General features: G+C 38.8%; 1 protein-coding gene across 2 annotated transcripts; it reads right to left on the bottom strand.

Moving 5' to 3' along the window:
• Positions 1-10912: 10912 nt before the first annotated feature.
• Positions 10913-18582, bottom strand: pcdh18a (protocadherin 18a). Of its 2 annotated transcripts, none has more exons than XM_058792761.1 (4): positions 15171-18582; positions 14836-14924; positions 13816-13985; positions 10913-12191 (listed from the first exon to the last, which is right to left on the bottom strand). In XM_058792761.1, exons 1-4 carry the CDS (start codon positions 17658-17660, stop codon positions 11536-11538), a joined length of 3405 nt encoding a protein of 1134 aa, XP_058648744.1. In that variant the 5' UTR covers positions 17661-18582; the 3' UTR covers positions 10913-11535. The 2 variants fall into 2 exon arrangements, with proteins under 2 accessions (XP_058648744.1, XP_058648753.1); XM_058792770.1 differs by having other exon boundaries at positions 14836-14891.
• Positions 18583-22931: the final 4349 nt, after the last annotated feature.

Genomic DNA, 22931 nt, shown 5'->3' with positions numbered 1-22931 from the left:
AATGCATTTTCATTTAATTCTAGACAAACTACTTTCTTTTATTGAAAAACGACATAATTAAAATAGAAAATGTATTAACTCCCTCACACTGCCTGGATATGAAAGAATGGCCTACTTTGAATATTTACTGAACAATATCTGAGGCAATTAGTTATCAAGATTGTATCCTAATTAGCCATTTTAATGTATATTTGCTGACCATGTTGCTTCCTGATCATACTGCATTTGTGCTACGAAATATAAGAGGAAGTATAGCAGCAGGTTATCAGTGGGATTGGGCCAGCTCTCCTTGTTTATGAAATTGCTATATTTTCCAGCTTGTGCACTGGATTGCATTGGTTATAGCTTGTGGTGGCAATTATAACTTCCTGTTCTGATGCTATTAACAGCATGTACCCCTAAACAGATTTAAAATCACCATCTAGAGAAAAATAAATCTAGCAGATTATAGGCAGTAGAGTGTATAAAATGTCAGTAATGTTAATGGGAGAAGAATATAAAAAGCCACGGCATAAAACTGTTAAGCAATATAGTCATTAAAATGACCTGTAAAGCCCCATAATGTCTGAAACTGTCACTGTATTTTTATGGTAAAGTTTTGTAACCACCGCTACTAAGAAATAATTTTTATTTTTTTATTTTTTTTAAACAACGTTCACAGTAGCTTCCCTAATCCCATTCTCCTCCTTTCCATCTCTCTTTCCTTGTCTTTCACTCTCTCTCTCTGTTGGTATCAGGTCCACAAGGTGATGATCTGTTTCCAGCTTTTGCCAGACAGGAGTCTCCAAGAGGATATCCCTCTCATTACACACACGCACACGCTGCAGATGCAGACACACAACACTCGACATCACTAGAACTCTCCCCAGGAGAGCCTGATGAAACAGGAGAGAAGATAACTGCTATACTGAGACGAATGAGGGAGGGATAGCAAGGACAACAGAGAGGGTGAGAGAACAAAAAGATAAACAGAAAAAACACAAAGTTGAAAGTATTAGCTTTTTGTAAAAGCAAACAAAATTAGTTGTTGCTTCTTTTCTTACAATGAATGGTGAGCTGAGCATTCAGAAGGGTTCAAAAGGGCAAAAAAGCTGTATAATAATAATAATAATAATTTTTATTTTCTATAGCGCCTTTAAATAAGCGCTTTACATAAGCAAATAAAACATCAAAATGCACCATATAAAAATACAAAATAAGCAAAACAGAAATAAAACATGCATTCAGAGCACTTAAAAAAATGTTTAGAGAAAATACAAATATTAAGAGATGTTGCTTGCCTTATTGTATGGTTCATACAACTGTTGCACTATATTCCAAGTGATCTGAAGCCATTGAAAGGCTTTGTGGGAGTGATATTTTTAATGCATAATCTTTCACTCCAGTAAACTTAATTGCTACAACGGGATGATTGGGTCATTAACCAGACAACCTGATTCAACAAGTCTGATTCATGAACAAATCATTCAGACTGGTTTAGTGAACCAGATCAGCTGATTGACTTGAAAGATCCAGCATAAAATTTCTATTTCTGAATCAGACATCTCTATTTCTCACATCAAAAGGAATGCTAGTGTTTAAATGAAGAGAGTTTGAACAGATGGCTATTGTATACGGACTACTTTTATTATCATTTTAATGTGCTTTTGCATCTGTTTTTAACCTTGAAAGTGCCGTTCCCTTTAGTAATTGCATGAAGAGATAAGTGCATTTAAAAAAAAAAAAATGTTCTTCTTTTATGTCGCACAGAAGTCATCATATAGGTTTGGAAGGGCATGAGGGTGAGTAAAATATGACAATATTCACTTCTGGGACAACTATTCCTCTGAAAGGACAGAATAATCATAAACTGGGCTGAGAGGGTACTGGAAAGACAATGAAATGAATGGAGAGGATGAAAAAGACCTGATAGAGACAGAAAGAAAGAGACAGAGAAAGAGAGTGCAAACAGAATTGTCCTCATCGTTCAGTTCTTGGCAGTACATTCCCTCAGGTTACGAGAAAGCTAGAGAAGAGAAGAAAACGGAGACTCACAGACACTAAAGCTAATATAATGTTTTGCTTTCTTTTGTTTTTATTGTCTTACATTTTTTCCTTCTCCTTGTTTTTTTCCCTTCTCTGAACAGGAGCTGCACCTTTGACAGACATTGATTTTTGGAAGAACAGACATATGAGACCCACTGTAGGAATGCAGCCAGGAAAGCGAGAGAGGAAAGGGATATGGGAGACAAGAGGGAGTGAGACAGATTTCGTTTGGTGAAAGCAAGACAAATCATCCAGAATGGAGGATCGTTAACGCTAGGCACCGGCGTATAAACACAAGGATAAAGAATAGGTCAAAACTGAGGTGAAAGGTCAAACAAGGTCACCTCTATTTTTTTCTTAAATGACTATAAAGGGCGTTTTGGGCTTCAAAACTGATGCATCAGCTAGAAAAGAGGTCTTCAAGGCCAAGAGCCATTGGAGGATAGAGATGCAAGGACTCTGGTACAAACTGAGTGCTGGATTTTATCCTGGCATATAATATGTTTGTGCAATGTATATACATTACATATGATGCTTATAATCATTATTTTAATAACTTTTCAACACTCATGTAAAAAGTAATATATTTGCAGTTAAATGTAATATGCAATGTACATCTCAACCTCGAAGGGACTATTAAACATTTATCATACATTTAGCTTCTTAACTGCCGCTTAGATTGAAGTTATACTAATACTGTTTTTTGTTAAGAACATATTTTCATGAAAATATGAAAAAATGAAAAATTTTAAATTAAAAAAAATAATTGGTGGACCCCTGCTATACCACCACAGACCCCCTGTTGAAAACCGAATGTGCATACCCAGGATCCTTTTTTTTTTTTTTTAAAAGTGAGAAGTGTTTGTCAGTACAAATCTTACTGTGACATTAAAATAATTATTTCAAGAATTAAATGTTACTTTATTCTCATAATATTCTCATAAATATACAAACTGAATCTTGTAATTTTAGTTAATTATTCTCAAAACATTACTACTTTCATCTTACATATATATATATATATATATATATATATATTTTTTTTTTTTTTTAAACACCGTGCCAATGCTGTTGTATACCTCTGCAAAATTCACTGCTAACATATTCTCTGTGGTTGTTTGTATGTTGCTATGCAGTTACTAGAACATCTCTAGATTGCTAGTTGCTTACTGCCCAGGGGCTTCATGTACCTCGTTCAATGCAAGTCTATGACATTTTTGCAAAAATCACAGACCGCTTCAAAAAGTAGTAACACATCCTACAACAAACCCCAAAGCCTATAAGCAGTGGTGCTTGCCTTAGCATAAAAAAATGTTTAGCAAAAACCTGCAAATCTGAAGTCATATATCATAAACGCATTATCTGATATGAAAGTGACCTGCAGAAGTCAAACACACACACACACACACACACTATAAACACACCAAAAGGGCATCATGGATAAATAATTATTCTGTTACTAAGTTCTGATATTATCGGTTTATTTCCTCTATTTGTGACATTCACGAACTAGGATAGGGGCCAAACATTTTTCACCAGTCCTTCTTTTGGCTGCACATAATATTTTGAGTTCTTAGGAGAAGCTGAATATTGTCCAAGTTTCTCATCTCTGAAGACCTACTGAACCTGTTCCAACACTTATACTGCTCAAGTCTACAAGTTACTTCCAGAACTAAATTTAAACTCAACTCCACACAATTGAACGTGTCTTACCTGACAGCAACACACACACCATCCTGCTGCTGTCATCTCAGTATTGATTGGTCAAATGGCAATTCTCAATCAGCCCCTTCCTGTCATCTGCAAACGCCTGGCCTGACACACAAAAAGAGTACAAAGTTAACATTCCTGTTCATGCTCAATTGTCTTTTTTGTACACAAAAGTAGAGCAAGCTCCTTACAGCTGTGGAGGAATCGTTGTAATGAGTCCATCTGGATAGCAGACACCAGGCTGCAGGGTGAACAAGGACTGCAGATTGAGAAAACACACATGATCAAGTATGTGCACACAAACACACACTACAGAGCTATCAAATACTCATAGGTCTGCTCGAGAGCATGAACACTCAGTTATCAATCACACACACGTCAGTAATAGCGCAGACAAACAAATGTCAGAGCTGACAGCAGCATGGTCAGGTTACTCATCCATCAGACAAATAATGCACTGCTTCACGGATCAGATACCTGAATGAGAACCCTTCAATGGTTCCTACAACTGGAAATCTACAGCATTTGAGATTCCTGATGGATTCATGATCTTAAAGTGGTTTTATTCACATTTAGCTGCATGTATAACAGCTCATAAGTATATAGCTGTCTCAGATAAATGTATGCCTATCTATCTATCTATCTATATATATATCTATCTATCTCTCTACAAAAATGATCATAGCAAATACTGTGTGACTCTGTTCTTTCTTGAAGGGCGTGATTCATCAAATTGGACTTTAAAACACTGAAGAATAAACCTCAGAAGTTATAAAACAACTTGTGCCCTCTTCAGCTCCATTATAGCTCTGTGTAACATAAAATACAGCTGTTCTCATTCATTTTAATATCTCTAGATGGCTTATTCCCCAGATTATCTGTATGGTTTCTGACAAGATTTTCACCTTATTTCTTCATGGCATCTATCTATCTATCTATACACACACACACACACACACACACACACACACTATCACTCACATATATTAATCGTTCACAATAAAACCAGTAAGATGCATTAAGCAAATAAATAGGGTCAGTTTTGATTTCATGCCAACTTTAAATGTATTAGATGATATTTCATGATTTTTCAGCAGCATATAACATATTTAAATATGGATCAAATTAATTAAATATATGTTATATATAAATTATTAAATTAGACAACTGTTTCCTCAACCTGACTCATGAAAACTAGTGTTAGAGGAAATAAGCATTTATGTAACTGGACATTTGATTCAATGCACTATAATTATTAAGAAATAGCTCTTATGAAAACTTCCCCTTTGTGACCACTAGCCTCCTCGATCTCCCATAAATACAACCTATATTGCACTGCTTAACATTCGCAACTTACTGTGAGACATGTTCTTTTTTTTTTTTTTACATATTGCAACCTAGACTGAGACAGCACGAGACTTAAAGTAACCACACATATAATTTATATGTGCTAAAAAAGAAACAAAAAGTGTATAGCTTATCAATATATGTTCTAAAAAGAGAAAGAACAGCAGACTGCTGAGTAAAAATTATCAAAGAAAGATGTCTATTTTAATAACAGATCGATACGAAAAGAGAAAAACAAAATAAAATAAATAAAACACTAGCATGCATATAAAATAGGAGTATAGTTGAGCTCTGTACAAGCAGGCATAAAACACAAACCCCTCTACTCAAAGACCCAGAGGGAGCTGGGAGACAGTTTTGCATAAGAGAGCAGAGCCACAGCTCCCATGTGGCATTGACAGAGCGCCATCTGCTGGTGACAGCAAACAAGCCATGACCTCCCATCAGTAACAGACACTGCCACTGATTGGTAATTAAAAATTGGTGAAAATAATACAATGGCTGATGAATAAATTACACTAATATGCAATAAATTTTAATTATCCAAGCAACTTTTCCTGCTTTTTTTCCCTCAATACTGATTTTGAAAATATCTGATATAATAAAATGTATTATACTTCTAGTATTATAGTAGTATGCTGTATTAACAGGCCCATTGGCGAACTTGAACTTGTCTTGAGATTTTACTGCCTTCTTATACTAGCCCGGAGTGACCCAAATGTGCTGACATGTGAATGAATCTATATGCAAACACCAGCCTCAATCTTGCTGGGTCTCATTCACTAATAATTGATGACAAGTGTTCTTACTCGTGTGTATACATGCATAAATGTGTCCTTACCTTCGTTTTTAATGTTTGATATGGATTGTTTTGAATGAGGGAAAGCGTGCCCGCCGTTATTAATTAGCAAAACGTGGGCGTTGCTAAGGCCTTGCACAGAATGATTTTGTCTGGAACTGCCAGGGAGTTGAATGTAACTCTAGTGTGAGTTAACTGGGTAAATGTTGGTTATTGTTACTCTGTCGTTCTCTAGAATTAGGATGGGTGGTTAATAACTGCTGGTTAATAACTCTATCGCTCTTCTCACACAACCATACTGATTAGCATAGGCGGAGCTAGGGGTGGGTCCATGGAAGCTAAATTCTGATTGGCTCAGTATACCAGTCCTGGAAAATTATTGGTTAAGAGAGGTCAAACATGTTTGCGCGCCAGCATATTCGTTTACATAATAGACAAGATAGACAAAATAATTATGCACACAATAATCTATATACCAATGCAGTTATGCAAGGGAACATTATTCATTATTTTATTTATTATTAAAAACAATAAATTACATTTATTTAATTAGGAACATTATTTAATTATGTCATACTGATTACAAAGACTTGTCACTTTGTCTTTTTTAATGGCTTGAAAAGAAATGGAAAGGACAACTGGCCTTATTTCAGTAAAATCCAATTACAAATTGAAGCATCAAGACACATGTTAAATCCAGGTGTAAACAGCAATCTATTTTGGCTGACACCAAGACAGATGTTAATACCAGGTGTAAACAGGGCCTCTGTCCTCTCACTGTCCCTGTTTTTGCTTCCATCCTCTCACTGTCCCTGTCTGGCTCTGTTCTCACACCATCTCTAGGGAGGCCTTGTATGTGTGGAGTGTTTTGAGAACTCATTTTCCTAGTTCCAGTCAACACCATGAGATATATATCCTCCCTAATATGTACTGTGTGTTATCCTCCACGGGGCCCCCCGTAGGCCTCCATGGTCATTTCCATAGCGAATTCATCAAACACGACAGAGAAAAGAAAGGGATAAAGTCAATTCATTAGCCAGATATGATGAAAAATACCCCTTCAGTGAAAGAAAGGGGAATTCTCATTAAAAGCTCAGGTGTGTGTGACTAAACCGAATGAGTCTAGATAGATGTTCTACACATGTAAAACGTTTGTGGTTACTCTGTGTACTGAATTTTCAGCAGCTGATCTTCAGCTGAATTATGCTGCTTTGGTGCTCAAGAAACAATTTTTTATTATTATTATTATTATTATCATCAATGTAGAAAACAGTATGGATAAGAATGTATATCTGTGGCTTTCATTTGGGTGTAAAATGCACTGATACATAAATATATAGACCTACTGGAATAAATATTCCATAGTTGTTGCTGCCAAGGCATTCCGTTAGAAAGCCCACTAACAATCCTCACTTACAAATTATAACTGCTAGAATAACACCAAATATATTATGAATTTTATGAACTACACTGTTTGGAAAATATATATGCATCATACCAACATAATCAAATCAAATTGAAATCAATCCTGACCAGTGTCCAGATTTTATGATGCATCACATCATTTAGTGAAAAATCTAATCTGAATTGTTGTCAAAGCAAAACAATTGCATCATATTGGATCGTGGGCACTTTCTCAGTGTATGAGTACAATGACATCTGACTGTAAATGGAAGAAAAGCACAAATACTTACCGTTTCTGAAGTTTATGAAATTATAGTGCACGTAAAAATTCCATTACACACTCCATTATGCAAATAGTGCTTCAGTAAATATGATTCGGTAATGTGGAGTTAATCTCTTTTATGCATGCTCATGAAGCACATTACCAAACATTAATAGCACCAATTCAAAATTCACAACATGTGACCCCTCTCTCTCTCTCTCTCTCTTACTGTCACTGTTTTTTTTTCAGCTCTCTCATGTCTTTCTTACTGAAATGTGGAATTGTCTTAGGTTATGAATACTGATTCTTGCAGAGAGGTCACAGTTTCTCACAGACCAATGTGATATTATCAAGCAACAATTCTACCTGCAGTAATGTACATGAATAATGTATATGCTACCTGTGTAAGGTAGTTGTAGGGCCACATTAATGTGTGCTAATGGATGCTTGTGGAATTTACTGAGATGCAGCATCTTTGACATTATTAAATCTGAGAGGATGTTGACAGTTTGTTCAAAATAATCAGTTGTAAAAATAATATTTTTTTTCATTTGATATTTTGAAGAATAGTGCATAGTATATGGGATATGATACATAACTTATAAAAAAATTATATTGATATAATATATATTGATGTGTTCTATAATTCTATAATTCAGCTCTATCTTTTCAATTTGATAAATTTTATCATTTGAACAGTTCCAAATAATAGGCATACTTGTAAATAGCCTAAAAAAATAAAATAGCTGTAAATAACATATGGTCACCTAATGAAGAGTTAACGACTTATGATAAATAACAAATACACAGGCAACATACACTGAAAACGCTACCTTTTATGTCTGACTTGAACAACTGTGCAAAGTCGGATGGGCAGAACAAAGGTGATCGGGTTACAAAATATACACCTTAAGTGTATAATGTATTGATACATTGAAACAAAACTGCTATGTTATCAGTATAGCCCCATTTAGAAGCCAGAGAACATTATCGGAAAGACTGACCCTTGTTTAAAAAAAAAAAAAAAAGTAATTTCACTTTATTTATTTATTTATTACCAGTTTTTATTTCAATTTTAGTTTAAATTAATAAAAATAAATACAATTTAAATCTGTGATAATTGTATTGTCAGTCGGTTTGAACACGGATACTGCACTCATGTTTGGTGTTGTATTGATATCAAAATTTTGCATGAAAGTTTCAAATAATACTTTAAATGTTGTGTAACATTACACTAAGTTCTTTTCAGAAGAACAACTGAGATGCAACATGCTTCACCATTTCCCCACATCTTCTCTATTGTGTGAATACAAGAAACCAAAGGGTGTTAACAGAACACAGATACCCACCACCCACAAACATAAACACAAATACACACTCGCACCCTATAAATTTGTATTCCCCACACTTGAAGTGTTAATTAATAAGAGCGTGACATGACTGCAGAATTTACTTGTTGATTTAATTAAGCAAAAGTGTGAAAGTATTGGCTGTGGTATACGGCAGCTGTCTGGACATCTTTTTAGAGACAAAATCATTCACATTGACTGAATAAAAAATAATTTAATAATTTCTGTGTGATGAGACTGCAAAGAAACCAAAATGGTAGGAAGTTAATAATAAATCAAGAGTATGCTCCTTTTGCTCTACTGTTGGAATTTCTAGACCTGGCTATTGCCTTTGACAACTACCTGGTCTCATGGCATAAAGCAAACCATTGAACTTGGGGTGCTTCATGGCTCAGTGTTGGGCCCACTTCATTTCCCAATATATGCAATTTGAGTATTGGACGTGACACATTATAAGAAATGCATGTTACGCATTAAGATTACTTTTTTAAATAACAAGATATGTAATGTCACATGTTAAATATGATTTTACTCCTGTATTGGCAAAGCTGAATTTTCAACAGCCATTAGGCTATACTCCAGTCTTCAGTGTAACATAATCTTTCTGAAATCCAGTCCAGTCCAGTCAAGTTCTGTCATCAGCTTTACCACAGAGTTACTCAGCAGGACAACAGGAACCTCACACCACAGGTGATGCTCAGCAGAGAGGAAGCAAATTAAACTGACCCTGAGGTGAATTAACACCCCTGCTGCACACAGGAACCCATCTTAGCCTAAATGAATAGGGTGGTGCTCACTGGCTGCAGTATTCTTTCCTGATGATTAGTTATCGTCAGTGTTGCCGACACTTTTATGCAAAGCAATTTACTAATTGTAGGGAGCATGTTGAGGTTAACTGCCCTGCACTTACAATCATCACGTTTAAAGCGTGGTTTATGGTCAAAGGTATTAGGAAGAAGAACTCCAGATCAAGGTCGTACAGTCTAAGCAGCTTCTACCATGTGAGATTTCTGTATTCAAAGTCCTGAGTGCCTAACGTTTACACCATACAATAACACTAACATGCATACTGAAAGAGGTGATTGTGTGAGAATAGAGCCTGCTCGCCACTTGCTGCAAAGAATAATAAAGTAAAATCAATGTTGAGCGAGTGTGTGTGTGGATAATGGTCGCTCTATGCTGCGGTCAGGCCAGTGTAGATGATTCCACAGTGCATCACATCGACTGGCTGCACTCCAGATTACTAATCCTGAACAGCTGCCTGCTGTTAAATTATACACATCGACAGGTGTTAACCACACATACGCACAAAACACAAGAACACACATTTATAAACATGCATACATAGACCCACATGCATATGCAAGGGTATTATATATTGATCTTTGTATGAAAGATTCAGTGGCCTGTGTCATATTATATGTGTGTATGAAGTAATCAGACACCACTGATAACAACATTTGGGGGGCATGGCATGTTTTATGTAAAGCTATAATCTTTCTACGAGCTAATTACTCAGGGTTATAGCTAATTACTAGGAGTTATGGCTGGGTAACCAAGGCAGAATTACACACTTCCTGGGTTTGCAAAGACAACAAAATGAGGCTTGATTCATCAGGTATATAATTAGAATGTTTTTGCTAGATAAAACGTGTTCTTTAATAAAGTAATTAATCAGATTTGTATGGACTCATCCTGATGGACAAGCCATGAATTTTTTTTGTGGCTGCAATACCTGCTCTGCTCAAAAGGGGGAGCTCTTAGTGAAAGCAGCAGTGGCAGAGGTCTATGAAAACAGATGCCTGTTTGTTACAAGAATTACTGGTTAGATTCTGTAGAGAGTTGATCGATTCTGTCTGCTTCATTTTCGAAAAGTTTGAAGGCTAACGGTAAAAGATGCTCTCATAATAAAAGCTTATGAATGCGGATTTGCCAGAGGGTAAACATAATTACAACTAAGACCAATAGATTTGATGAATAAATAATGAATGAAAACAGTGAGTGAGAAAGCTTTTTCCAAATGTATGTTTTTAATGCAACATTATTGTAAAATTGTAACAGAAAGGCCTGCTGACAAAGAGAAAAATCCTTATAAGGTCCCAAGAAATTTTTCACAGTCATGGATAAACCATGGAAAGAGAACCATTCTGATAAGGGTATTTCGGTGTTCACAATTATGATAACAGAGAACTGGACCACCAACAATAGTTGTATACACTGTGAAATCTGTATCGATTAAAACATCCTTACGCACACTCACACATGCTCAAACACGCATTAAACATTTTCAAGTATACAAACAAATCTTGGTTCAATTTTAGGTACATGCAGTGAAATACTGTATAAAAATAAACATCTGTATTGCTTTCTGTACAAACACATATATACACATATATAAATACGGAGTAAAAAAAACATAAAAGGTGTTTACAATCACATTGTGTTCACTTTTGTACGAAAAGACCAAAAAGTCATACCAAGTAAACAATATTAACCGAAATGTTTCCACATGCGACTCAATCAAGGCTACAGCACTGAACTCTCTCCCTTTCTCCTCCTTTAAATGATTAGTTCACTCTATGAAAATAGAGCGAACGAAAAAGAAAGAGACAGGGAAATGTTCTTAAACAGACTGTTGTTTAGCTCTGGCGTACGTCCTGTAGCAATTTGTTAATTTCGGCAACCAGTTCACTAGCGTCGACAACTTCGTGTCTCGTGTCATTGCGTTTTCCCTGCCGCTGGCTGAGCACACTCTCTAAGTCGTCCTCTTCGTAGTTCTCTGGGATCTCCTCCATTGCCGGCAGCCATTTTAAATGTGCCTGTGATGCTGTGTGATTGGTCGAGCCGTGTCCGCTCGTCACGGCACTGCCAGGATTTTGAAAGTGAGTATTGGCCGCCCATACAGCAACGCCCTGAGGGTAGGCAGGGCCTGTAGACGACGCCTTACCCGGCAGGAAGCCCTTTCTGATCTCCATGCCGATGGAGGAAGTGGGAGGGCCAGCGCATCCTTCAAGCTCATTGACCTCAGAGTAAGAAGTTGGCAGGAGACGTTGGAAGACGTTGTTCATTTCTGACAGCAGCGAACCGCTGCATTCGTCCTCATTGTCCTTTCCGAAGGTAGAAAAGCTCTTCTTAGCTGAGTCGACTGACTGTTGGTCCTCCTCGAGGACCTGAGGCCTGCTCTCTTCTCCAGGGATGTACATGTTCACACGGTAATCCGAAGACGCCTGAGATGGCATCCAGCACTGGTCAGAGTGACCCAACACACGGCACTCCTCCGTACACAATTTCATGACTGCAGAGAGAAAGACAGACAGACATTGAGTCAGTGAGGTTTAGGAGTAATGAAGAGCAAAATCAATCAAACTTGAATTTTAAACATCAGAACTATCATTTTTAAACTGTTTTGTAATATTTCTCCTGGACAGACAAAAGATTAAATGGAAAGAAAATGGAGTCTTATGTTTTTGCCTTTTTCTTTTTTTTTCTGAGAAAATCACTCCAGAAATCTCACATGTGTGAGATTAAAGGTTCTAATAGGGGCTTTTCACAGAACCTTTCTCTTAATATGAAGATCATTTTCATAATCAGAAGAACCCTTTTCCACTATAAAGAACCTTGTGTGCATTGAAGGGGCTTCGTGAATGTTAAAGGTTCCTCATGGAACCATGAATATAGAACCTTTAGTGTAGCATTTCTGAGGAGATCTTTACAATGCTCTACATTTTCTGTTAATCAAGAGATTTCAATATTAAATCCAACATTTCTCATTTACTTCTTCCGAGACTACATTATCTACTGTACTTCTCATCCACTGTCTAAATTGAATCTACTTTTATTACTAAACATTTTAAGAGAAACCTCTGAGACAAATTTGATACTGTACTTAAATGAACCATAAATCTCCTGAGCTATGAAAGAGCAACTTCTGAGCAATGAAATTTTCTCTGGGCATGTGAAAAATGGCAGAAAGGAAAGTGAGGAAAACAAAGGGATGAAAAAGAATGGGAAAACGAAGAGGGATGATAAGGTTAGGAAGTTAGAGAAAGGATTTCAGAGGTGGGTGGGTGAGTTGGGGAGGGAGCTTGAGAAGCTGAGGAGATTGAGAGTTTGTCATTCTTCCATTCCAGTTTCTCTCGTGAAGGCTGACATCCTTTGTTAAGCTGGATTATTATTCATTACTTTGGCAACGCCGCCTTATACGAATCAGATATGACTGAATTTGAATATTAGAGACAAAGCAGCGAGGGAATAAAAATGGAGAGGACAAACTGGAATTGGGATGGAGGAAAGGCAACTGAGCGAAAATTACAATAAACCGCTTTGGTGAGGAAAGGGTGAAACTCTAATCGATGCACACAGGTTGCTTCTTTCTCTCTATGAAAGAGGAAGAGCAGGGCTGAAATAGCGGCCCTCTGGGGAGAGAAAAGAGAGTGTGTGCATGCGGAAGGGGGGGTTTAACTGCATTGTGAAAGCAATTACGGTGAATTTTCCTCAGTTCAGATTTTGAAAGCATAGGGCTGTCACTCAGAGAAGAGAATGAATACAGGGAAATAACACTCCAGTCCACGCCTCCACACATGCACATGCACATACACTGTCTTAAGCTACTGATAAAACAGATTGACACTGCAAAAGGTAGTGGTTACAAAAATAACATGATTTCAACCAAGAGCCAGATCATTTAAAGGCTTTTTCCTTAATTTTCACATCCATATTGCGTATAAAATATAGTGCAGGTCATTTAATTTACACCAGCACCTGTTCACAACGTAATAAAAGTAAGTCACTGTAGACAGGGTGTTAAACACCTTCATAAACGCAATGTGCTCTATATAATCAAGCTGATGAATGTCATAATTCAGGGTGATAAAAAGGTGAGAAACCGCATGAGAGACCAATTGGACTTAATTTCTCACCTGGGTGGAGACGGTGGTGTCCATCGCTGTGGAAGAGGTCTCCGAAGCCGTCGCCTAGCAACCGGTCGATGGGCGAATCACGGCCCATCTCGCAGTCGCTGTCGCCCGCATCACTGTCGCCACGCCCACTATCTTTTAGACTGAACTTATCCATGTCCTGGAGGGCGTACCTGCACACACATTCACACAAACACAGTTGCAGGTTGATCATGATGCTATAGAGTATACAGTATAAAATATATAAAACAATATACAACATTCAAGTTACATCAACCACCAAACTACAAAAAGCCTCCATTTAAAAGTGATTTGTCAGAGAAATCAAGCATACAATATGACACATTAAGAGTGGCATTGTATGTTTGATTGCATTAAACTTCAAGTTTCCCAAATGCATCTCTATGAATTGCATGCAGTCTATGAACATGCATATGCAAAGCAGGCAAGCACATGCCCCACCCATCAATTTAACTTGCACATACGATGTATACTTTATTTAACCGTCATATAAACAGAGCTGTTCAGTGATGTCTCTTTGGCACCATGCATTTATTTCACACCCAAAATGTCTCATAAATATTTTGATTCACATCAGCAGAGGCGTGCAGGACAAAAAAGTGCAACTATCTAAAGCTAGTATGTTTTTAAATCACCAAATTGACATTGAAATGCATCATTGTATGGAACAATGGTTTCAACAATATGCACGGAGTAAAATGACATGATCCAAGAACAAAACGCAGATGAGAGGAAAGAAAAAAAGCACAGAAAGCAAGCTATGACCTCATGTGAGGAGCAGTCCAATCAGGATCTGCGAACGTGGGTGACCACGGCAACAGGGAAGTTCTGTCCTATTCTAGCACAAACATTTTAGAATACCTATCATCCAATCCGATTGAACCAGCAGCACACAACAGGTTGAGTATCACTACCCATCTACTACCATACTATTTAGAGCACATCATGCCCAAATATGGAGTTGGAGCTGGGAGCGTAGTATTTGTTTGTTTGTAAGTTTACCTGTAGCTGCGAGAGTATTTGTTCCCTCTGAAGCTGGGCCGCGGCTGATACTGACCCTGATGGAGTATTGAGAGGAGCTGTGAGACTTGCTATAGCAAAAACAGATGACATAAATAAAAATAAATACTGATGGAACACGACACTCGTTCACACACGCACGCACACGAATGAACAAATGAAAACTGTTAGTGCGAGAAAAACACACGTGATGACGTGAATGTTATGTTGACATTGGTGAATGAAAAGATGAGTATAAACATGGACAGAGAATTCACAAGCTCTTTATGAAGATTAGCATCAATTACACTGTTTGAATATGAAAGTTTTGCTTTTACCTCCACAGGGGGCGTGGCATGTGTCATTTCCAGGGCGAAGTTCTCAGGGATGTGATTGGAGGAAATAGTGACCAAGCTGTTCAGTGATTGGCGGCTGTGTTGGCTTTGCCGGCTGCCCATGTGGGCCCTTTCAGGTCCAGGCGAGGAGGTTGGTGAGCGATGGTGTGCACGGATTGGGAGGGTCCCGTTGATGGTGGGCACCAGGGTGATGTCACCTTTATGGATCTGCCGTGAGGGTTTTTTAGGGTGCTGTTGGTAAGTAGACTCAGCCACCCTGCAGTTGTATGAGCGAGTGTCCTTCTTTTCACGTGAGCAGCGAAGGGCAAAGGCTACCATGATGAGAAGCAGAATGGCGCAGATCGCCCCAAGGGAGATGATGATGATCATGGACACGTCTAGAGGGCCATCTCCGGCTCCTCCACCTGTCAGATGGGGATTCATGTGGTTCTCAATGTTTTCATAAAGTGAAAGTCTCAGCAGGGCTCTGGTGCTGAGGGGTTGAGCACCATGGTCCTGCACGAGTACGGTCAGCTCCACGTGATCCTGTGGGACGTCCTGCATGCTGACGTTGGTCCGAATTTCACATGTTTTAGCATCCATGGCAAAGTAACCTGCCTCGTTGCCCCCTACTACAGAACATGACAGGTCACCGTTGGTGCCAGAATCACGGTCTATTGCGCGAACTACTGTTACAACATCACCGATCTCTGCGTATTTAGATACTGGAACATCAGCCGTGTGGTTCCACAGCTGAGGCATCATGATGACTGGTCTGTTGTCGTTCTCATCCAAGACAGTCAACACAACGGTCACATTACTACGCAGAGGAAGACTTCCAGAATCCCGGGCCTGGACTAAGAACGAGATCTGACTCACGTCTTCACGATCAAAAGTACGTAGTGCATAAATGTCTCCATTAGAGGGGTCAATAGTTACATACGTGGAGATGGAGCTCCCATGGACTGTACTTTCAAGTATAGAGTAGCTCACTTGACCATTCGGGCCCAGGTCTGGATCTGAGGCCCTCACAGATGACAGATAAGCTCCTGGTGAGTTGTTCTCCGCCATGGAAATCTCATACCTGCTCTTCTCAAACTTTGGCGCATTGTCATTCTCATCCTGGACCTGCACAGTAAAGTGTTTGATGGTTGATAGACTTGGAGAGCCTTTGTCTTCAGCTATAACAGTCAAGCTGTACTCAGACCTCTTCTCTCTGTCAAGAGTGACATTGGTAAGGATCATGAAGTTCTTCTCATATGTCTTTTGCAGTTTGAAATGACCCTGGCCATGGAGACGGCACTCCACCTCTCCATTCAACCCAGAGTCCAGGTCATCTACCCTCACCAGAGCCACAAATGTATCTACAGGAGCCATCTCTGATATATAAGCTATCTCCTCGTTCCCAGTGGACATCAAATTTATACTAATGTCAGGTTTGTTGTCATTCACATCCACCACTTTTATTATGACTTTACAGTGTGCTGGCATTGAGTTGGGGCCCATGTCTTGAGCTTGAACATCTATGTCATACGAATTTGTGCTTTCAAAGTCAACTTTCCTCATTAGTGTCAAATGACCATTATCAGAATTAATCTTAAAAGTCTCTAGAATTTTAGGTGACACATGACTGCTAAAAGAATAAACAATTTTACCATTGGTCCCTTCATCTGGATCAGTGGCATTCAGATCAATAAGCAAACTGCCTAAAGGGGAATTTTCAAGCAAGTTGATCACATAAGATGGCTTCTCAAACACCGGATTGTTGTCGTTTGAGTCGGCTATGCTGATTTTCAGGAGCGTTGTTCCAAATTTTGGGGGAACGCCCCTGTCTGAGGCAGTGAGCTGGAGTTCATAGCTTGCTCTCACCTCTCTATCCAGCTCTTTAAGCACAACGAGCTCCGCGTACTTGGCGCCATCGGTTCTGGTTAGAATATCAATCATAAAGAAGTCAGACGGGGTCAGAGAGTATGTGTTCAGTGAGTTCTCTCCGACGTCTGGATCGGTGGCGCTGTCAAGGGGAATGCGCGTCCCCACGGCGGCGGTTTCGGAGATCTCTATGGGAATGACGGGGCGCGCGAACTGTGGCGCATTGTCGTTAATGTCCAAAATTTCCACTTCGATGTGAAACAGCTGTAGGTGTTCCGTGGGAAGGGTGAGGACGTCAAATTCGATAGTGCAGTTGAGATTCTTCTCACACAGTTTCTCGCGGTCAATTTTGGTCCTGATGCTGATCTCTCCATCCTGATCGCGCACGGAGAGAAGAGACTCGCTGCCGCGCTGCATGGCTCTAAAGCGTAACGGAATCGTGCTCGGAAGTTTGGACAAAACATCAGCGACATCTTCTCGAAGTCTGGCGATCACTGTACCCACCTTCTGCTCTTCGTAAACTTGGTATTTCAGAGTTTTAGCCGAGACGTACCGTGCCAATGTCACGAGCACAGCAAGTTTGAGTAAAGTGGCACAGAACACTGTGCCCTTGCTGGTATCCATGTTGGGTTCCGACAGGCACTGAAATAAACTCTCAAAATGATTGTCGCTTCCTTTGTTGAGCTGTCTCAATCCTTTACATGCGTTGTTATGGTCTCAAAAACATCTCCAAATCCGAAAGAAAAACGTCTTCTCAAAAGATTCCGACGTCAAAAATAGGTCTTGAAAGATCAACAGAGCGCAAGATCTTAAAACAAGCAATGACATTAAAAGCAAAAGCGCATATCCCTCTGTCACTAAGGAGAAATCTGTTGCGCGTATCAAGAGACTGGAAGCGCAACCTCCGTCTGGAGAGCCTGTGCGCGCGCGTATGTGTCCCCCGCTGTCTGCAGACACTTTTTGACTGACTAACCCAAAATAGCAAAGCCCCCTTTACAGCCACGGCTTCAGACAAAACGCTTCTCCTAAATCAAGGGCTGCCCCCTTCTCTCTGCGACTGACCATTCAACACAGAGCCACTACAGATCCCAATTAAATGAAGGGGAGAAAGGAAGTGGATAACTCCGCCCTTTAGGGTCTTTCTCTCCCCCCTCTCTCTCCCTCTCCTGAACGCGCTTCAACAAAGGATGAGAGAGCAGAATTTAAGAATAACTCGAGCTGAACTTTCCCTCTAGATGACTGTCAATACAATTTATTCACTTAATATTTAGCTCTTTTTTTTTTTTTTTTTTGTTAAGAATGGTAGAATTTATTTTTGGCAAATTTGTGCAGCTACAGAAAAGATGCATTCATATTATGGCCTCATTTATGAATCTGTGTTGGGTAAGAACAGTTATGTTTAAACATCTATAACTCAGTATTTTGTAAACACTTAATGTAATATATAATATAAATGTGAATATTTATAACATCCCCATACTTTTCTCATGTAAAATAGTTTAGAAAGCTTACACATCCCTAAATTGTGTAAATTAACATCAAATATGATGCTGTGTAAAATTAAAAGATATATACCATTTAGGGATCGCAAAATCATTACCCTGAAGAACCTATAGGTATCTCTAAAGGGAGAGGAAATTGCAAGATTCCTGCAAGAGTTACAAAAAAATACTAATGGGGTGTAAGAGATAGCTTCTAAAAGTTGCCTAAATGTTCTCTAGAGGGTTCTGACAGTGTGGTAAGCTGGAGAACCTCAGAGAGTGTGGTGAATGGTAACACCAAATGAAAACATTGCCATTGATTATTATGCACAGAGGGCAGTGTGCTGCTCTGACATATAAAGGGCTGTTGTGCTTGTGGGGTCCTGGGTTCAAGTCATGTCTTAGTTCCTTTCCATCTCTTTCTCCCTGCCATTTGCTTCTCCATCATCCTAAAATATATATGCAATAATTAATAAAAAATACAATCAAATAAAAATTGGAAGCACACAGAAGATCAACATTCTTTCCATTTGTGTCCATATAATGAAAAGGAAAGTGTTACAATCATTTCCATCTGGTTAGCTACAATAGCCTATTTCTAATTTAATATGTAGATGAAATGTTTGCATGAATGCTATGTATGGATGTTGTGTATATCACATTAAACAAATTAAACAGATACCAGTTATTTAACATTAACATTATCAAGACAGACATGAATCTACCTTCTTAACTCAGAACGATTTTTTCCCCTCACATAAATCTTAAACTTCTAAATTAATCTCATGGAAGTGGTGTACATCTAATTTCATAATTGGATAAACTGGTGTTAAAACACTCCTACAGTAGATGCCTACACTCTAACACCATAGATCATTCATTTTGGAGGACTGGACTATCTTTGCATCAGCTGTCGAATATGTTTCAAAAAATGCTTAAGTGCCTTTCTTAAATCCTTTTAGTATCACCCGTTTTCCCTTGTTGGGGTTCAAGTATTCTCACGCGCTACCTACTCCTCATCTGCCATATAGGCTACATTTAAGCTTAAGCTGTGTGTCGAATCACTTGTTCTGATGAATGAGTGAAAAACTCGCTCACGCGCACAAACAGCTCTGCTCACGTGAATAATGCGGTTTTTACATCTCGTGCATGTCTTTTGGTGTGGTTCCAGCAAAATGTATTAACCTAACCTCCATGTAAGCGCTTAAAAATGTGCACAGTCTGGACCAGGTCATTTGCATTTGCGCATGGGTCACGGTTCCTCTTTGAGAGAAAGCTTTCTCCGAGTCTAAACTATAGAGGGAAATTAGTTCAGTTTGAAAGTGTAAAAACGGGGACAATTCAATTGCTCTATCACGCTCACGGGCAAACGGATGAATAAAATACATTAAATGGCCTATTTCCTGACTCTCACTCAAATTCCCATGGTGATATGTTAACCCGTGGAAATGTAGCCAACCGTATCAAACCCACAGAAGTTGGGCTTGGATTAATAAAAAGCCCTTTGGCGACAGATTTGACACAAATGCTGCTCCTCTTTTCCCAAGTCTGGAGATCCATGTGCTTTAACAAACCAAGAGGGCCCATACTGAGACACTGGGGTATTCAGCGACTGTTTGGGAAAGTGATTACTGGGAAAATTCAGCGTTACCAGAAGGCGCACGGCTGACCCCGCCACTTTCTTTTGTTTAGTTTATTCTTTTCACAAGACACCGTGTTTGCGAATCGTCTGCGTTTCGCCCGGCCAATTTTAGCAGGGCGACTTTAACCAGGTTTGATACGGCCGAGCGCTCTCTTTGGCTCCGAAGCCTTAATGCAATTACCTCTGCTCTAATCACATTGCCTGAACAAAGACGTCAAAGTCTTTGCTGAATTTCGGGGGTTCTGGAATGCCCGTAGTGTTGCATGAAAAATCACACAGTCTAAAAGAAGTGCGATAAGTAAAAACAGATGCACAAGCTAATGCACTTAGACACGGTTTGGCTTAAAAAAAAAAAAAAGCGAGAGAGAAAAAAAAATAAAAAATGCCTCATCTGACAGAACCTATTTAAACTCGCGACAATGCGATAATGAAACTAATACATTTAAGTGAAAACCAACTTGTGAGACAGGTGCAACACTTACATTTTTAGCTTTCAAAAAAGAATGTAGGCTATATTAATGACTCAAATGGCATAATGAACAAGTCAACGAGCAAAGAACATCTGCATTTTTGCTGCTAGTACAACTTTACGACGCCATACGGGGCCACTGCGTCTCAATCTCCCTGACAGAGGCGCATCCCTCGCATGTGCCATAAAACTAGGCCACGAATTCAACTTTTGTCATTGATATTCTGTCCTTCTCCAGCCAAACAATGGCCGCAGCAGGTGGAACGCAGGTCAAATGATGTTGGCTTCCAAACTCGCGCGCGAACTTTGCTTTTAGTGTCGCTGGAATGCGCGTGAACGAGCGCGCGCTGCCGTTGTAAAGGCACGCGAGCATCTGTCGCCTCGTCTGTCTCATTATCCCTCATTCGATTAGCGCTTTCTCCTTCAAGGCGGGCTGCGTCTCGCTTTCTCAATAGACCCCCGGTCACAAAGGTCTCTGACAATATACATTGTTATTCATACTAGGCCAAAGAGCAAACTTAGTCCTCTCCCCCCGGTTGGAACGGACTTTTACTGCTTTATGAGTCGTTGAGCGGGATAACAAGACTCAAGAGTCTGTTTGCTCGCGTGATGCATGTAGTGCGCGTTCTTAAAACACCATATTGAGATTCGTGTCGCGGTGAGGGGGACAAATTTATTGCGGTTCTTTAACAGTAGCCCACTATGGTAATCCAGCCCTGCTATAAAACCACAAGTTTGTGTATGTATACCGGCTAATTTGTGGAAATGATATGACAGCTACACTCGAGGGTCACCCTCAGCTACACTGTGTTGCTAATGTTGCCAGTGAGAGTTTATGCTTACGGTGCAGAAAGAGCTTAATATTGTCCATTAATATTTGACTGAAATCAAAGTTTGCATTTTGTATGAATTAAAAGCCTTGCATATATTTGAAAGAGTTCCCAAGTCAAAAATCCTTAAGGAAAGCGATAAGGATCCCTGCTGAAAATCTATTATTTTTGGAATTAAACCTAAAGTATCCTAATATGATCAAATAAGAGCCATCTGTATACAATGAAATAGCCACAGGATTTTTTTTTATTTTTATTTTTTTATTCTATAATAGGCTATTGTGAAATCTTTATCAGAACTCCACTTGTTTAGAACAATCTGCTGCAAAAGAAATTACCCCCCCCCCCCCCCCCCAAACACACACACACTTTATTATTATATTATGAACGTTTTATACATACACAATAAAGCACAACCTTAAAGTGCTTTATTTGTGTTACTATATAAAAAAGATAAATGGACATTTTACTCCATTAATAATCATAATAGTCCCACAGAGGACCATGTGTTCTACAATAATTTTTCTTGTTTAATACTGTGCACTGCCAGAAAAATAAAAAAATAAAAAAATGGTAGGGTACACCTTGTCACCAGGACAGATGCCTTAAAACTACACCTTGAGGAACTAATACTGTATGTACCCTTAAGGTAGGCTACTACATCTCTTCAGGGGTAGAGGTTCAAATGTGTATCTTCTGAGGGTACTATTCCAGTGACAAGCCTTCGCTGTACCATTTGAATATGTCTTATTTCTCACAGAGTGCTATGTTGGAATCTGTTAAGACAATTCCTATTAGTATTCTTTAGGATTGAGTCCAAATTACATCTAATAAAATTTACAATCTGATTCATTTAAGAGTTTGCTGCATACTTCATTGCCAAGTATTTTTCTTCTCTGTTCTTGGAGAAATAGGTTACTCTTAATCCTGTTTTTTATTTATTTATTTTTTTACTAATAGTCAATGTCATGTACCTCCCTAAAGCCATCCACACACACACACACACACTCACACTGGCAATGAGTAATGCCAACCTCTCAGCCCCAGTTCAAGCACCGTCACCCAGGACAAATCACTCTGACACTGATGTCTGCTGAGGTGGCTCCTTCTGACGAGTGAGAGAATGAGAAAGAGAGAAGGAAATAGAAATGAAACATAGACAGAAATAATGAGAAAAAAAGATGTTGCTGGCTAGTTATAAAGACAACAAGGAATGATACACTCATAAATGCAAATGATGCCATTATTTATTCTGCCTCATTTTGTTTTACTGTTATATATAAGGAATATTCACACACATATGTATACAAATGTATGTATAAATATATAAATGTGTTCTATAAAAGCATCATAAAAGGCAGTCATCAAAATTCTGATTCCAAAACCGTATTACTGCCATTCTTTTATGGAACACAAAACATATTTTTAAATATGTCAGTTTTTTCCCCAAAATGACATTTTTTGGATGAACTA

Source organism: Onychostoma macrolepis, chromosome 01, assembly GCF_012432095.1.
Source record: "Onychostoma macrolepis isolate SWU-2019 chromosome 01, ASM1243209v1, whole genome shotgun sequence".
NCBI lineage: Eukaryota > Metazoa > Chordata > Actinopteri > Cypriniformes > Cyprinidae > Onychostoma > Onychostoma macrolepis.
Note: the sequence above shows the minus strand (reverse complement) of the source record. Positions and strands in the feature narration are given on the sequence as shown.

Excerpts from the sequence above, each read along its gene's own strand:
- pcdh18a (XM_058792761.1), bottom strand. The coding sequence starts at position 17,660 with ATGGATACCAGCAAGGGCACAGTGTTCTGTGCCACTTTACTCAAACTT. Across the intron at positions 13,986-14,835 it reads AAATACTCTCGCAGCTACAG|GTACGCCCTCCAGGACATGG; the intron begins GTAAACTTACAA and ends ATGTGTGTGCAG. Across the intron at positions 12,192-13,815 it reads ACACCACCGTCTCCACCCAG|TCATGAAATTGTGTACGGAG; the intron begins GTGAGAAATTAA and ends TTCTCTCTGCAG.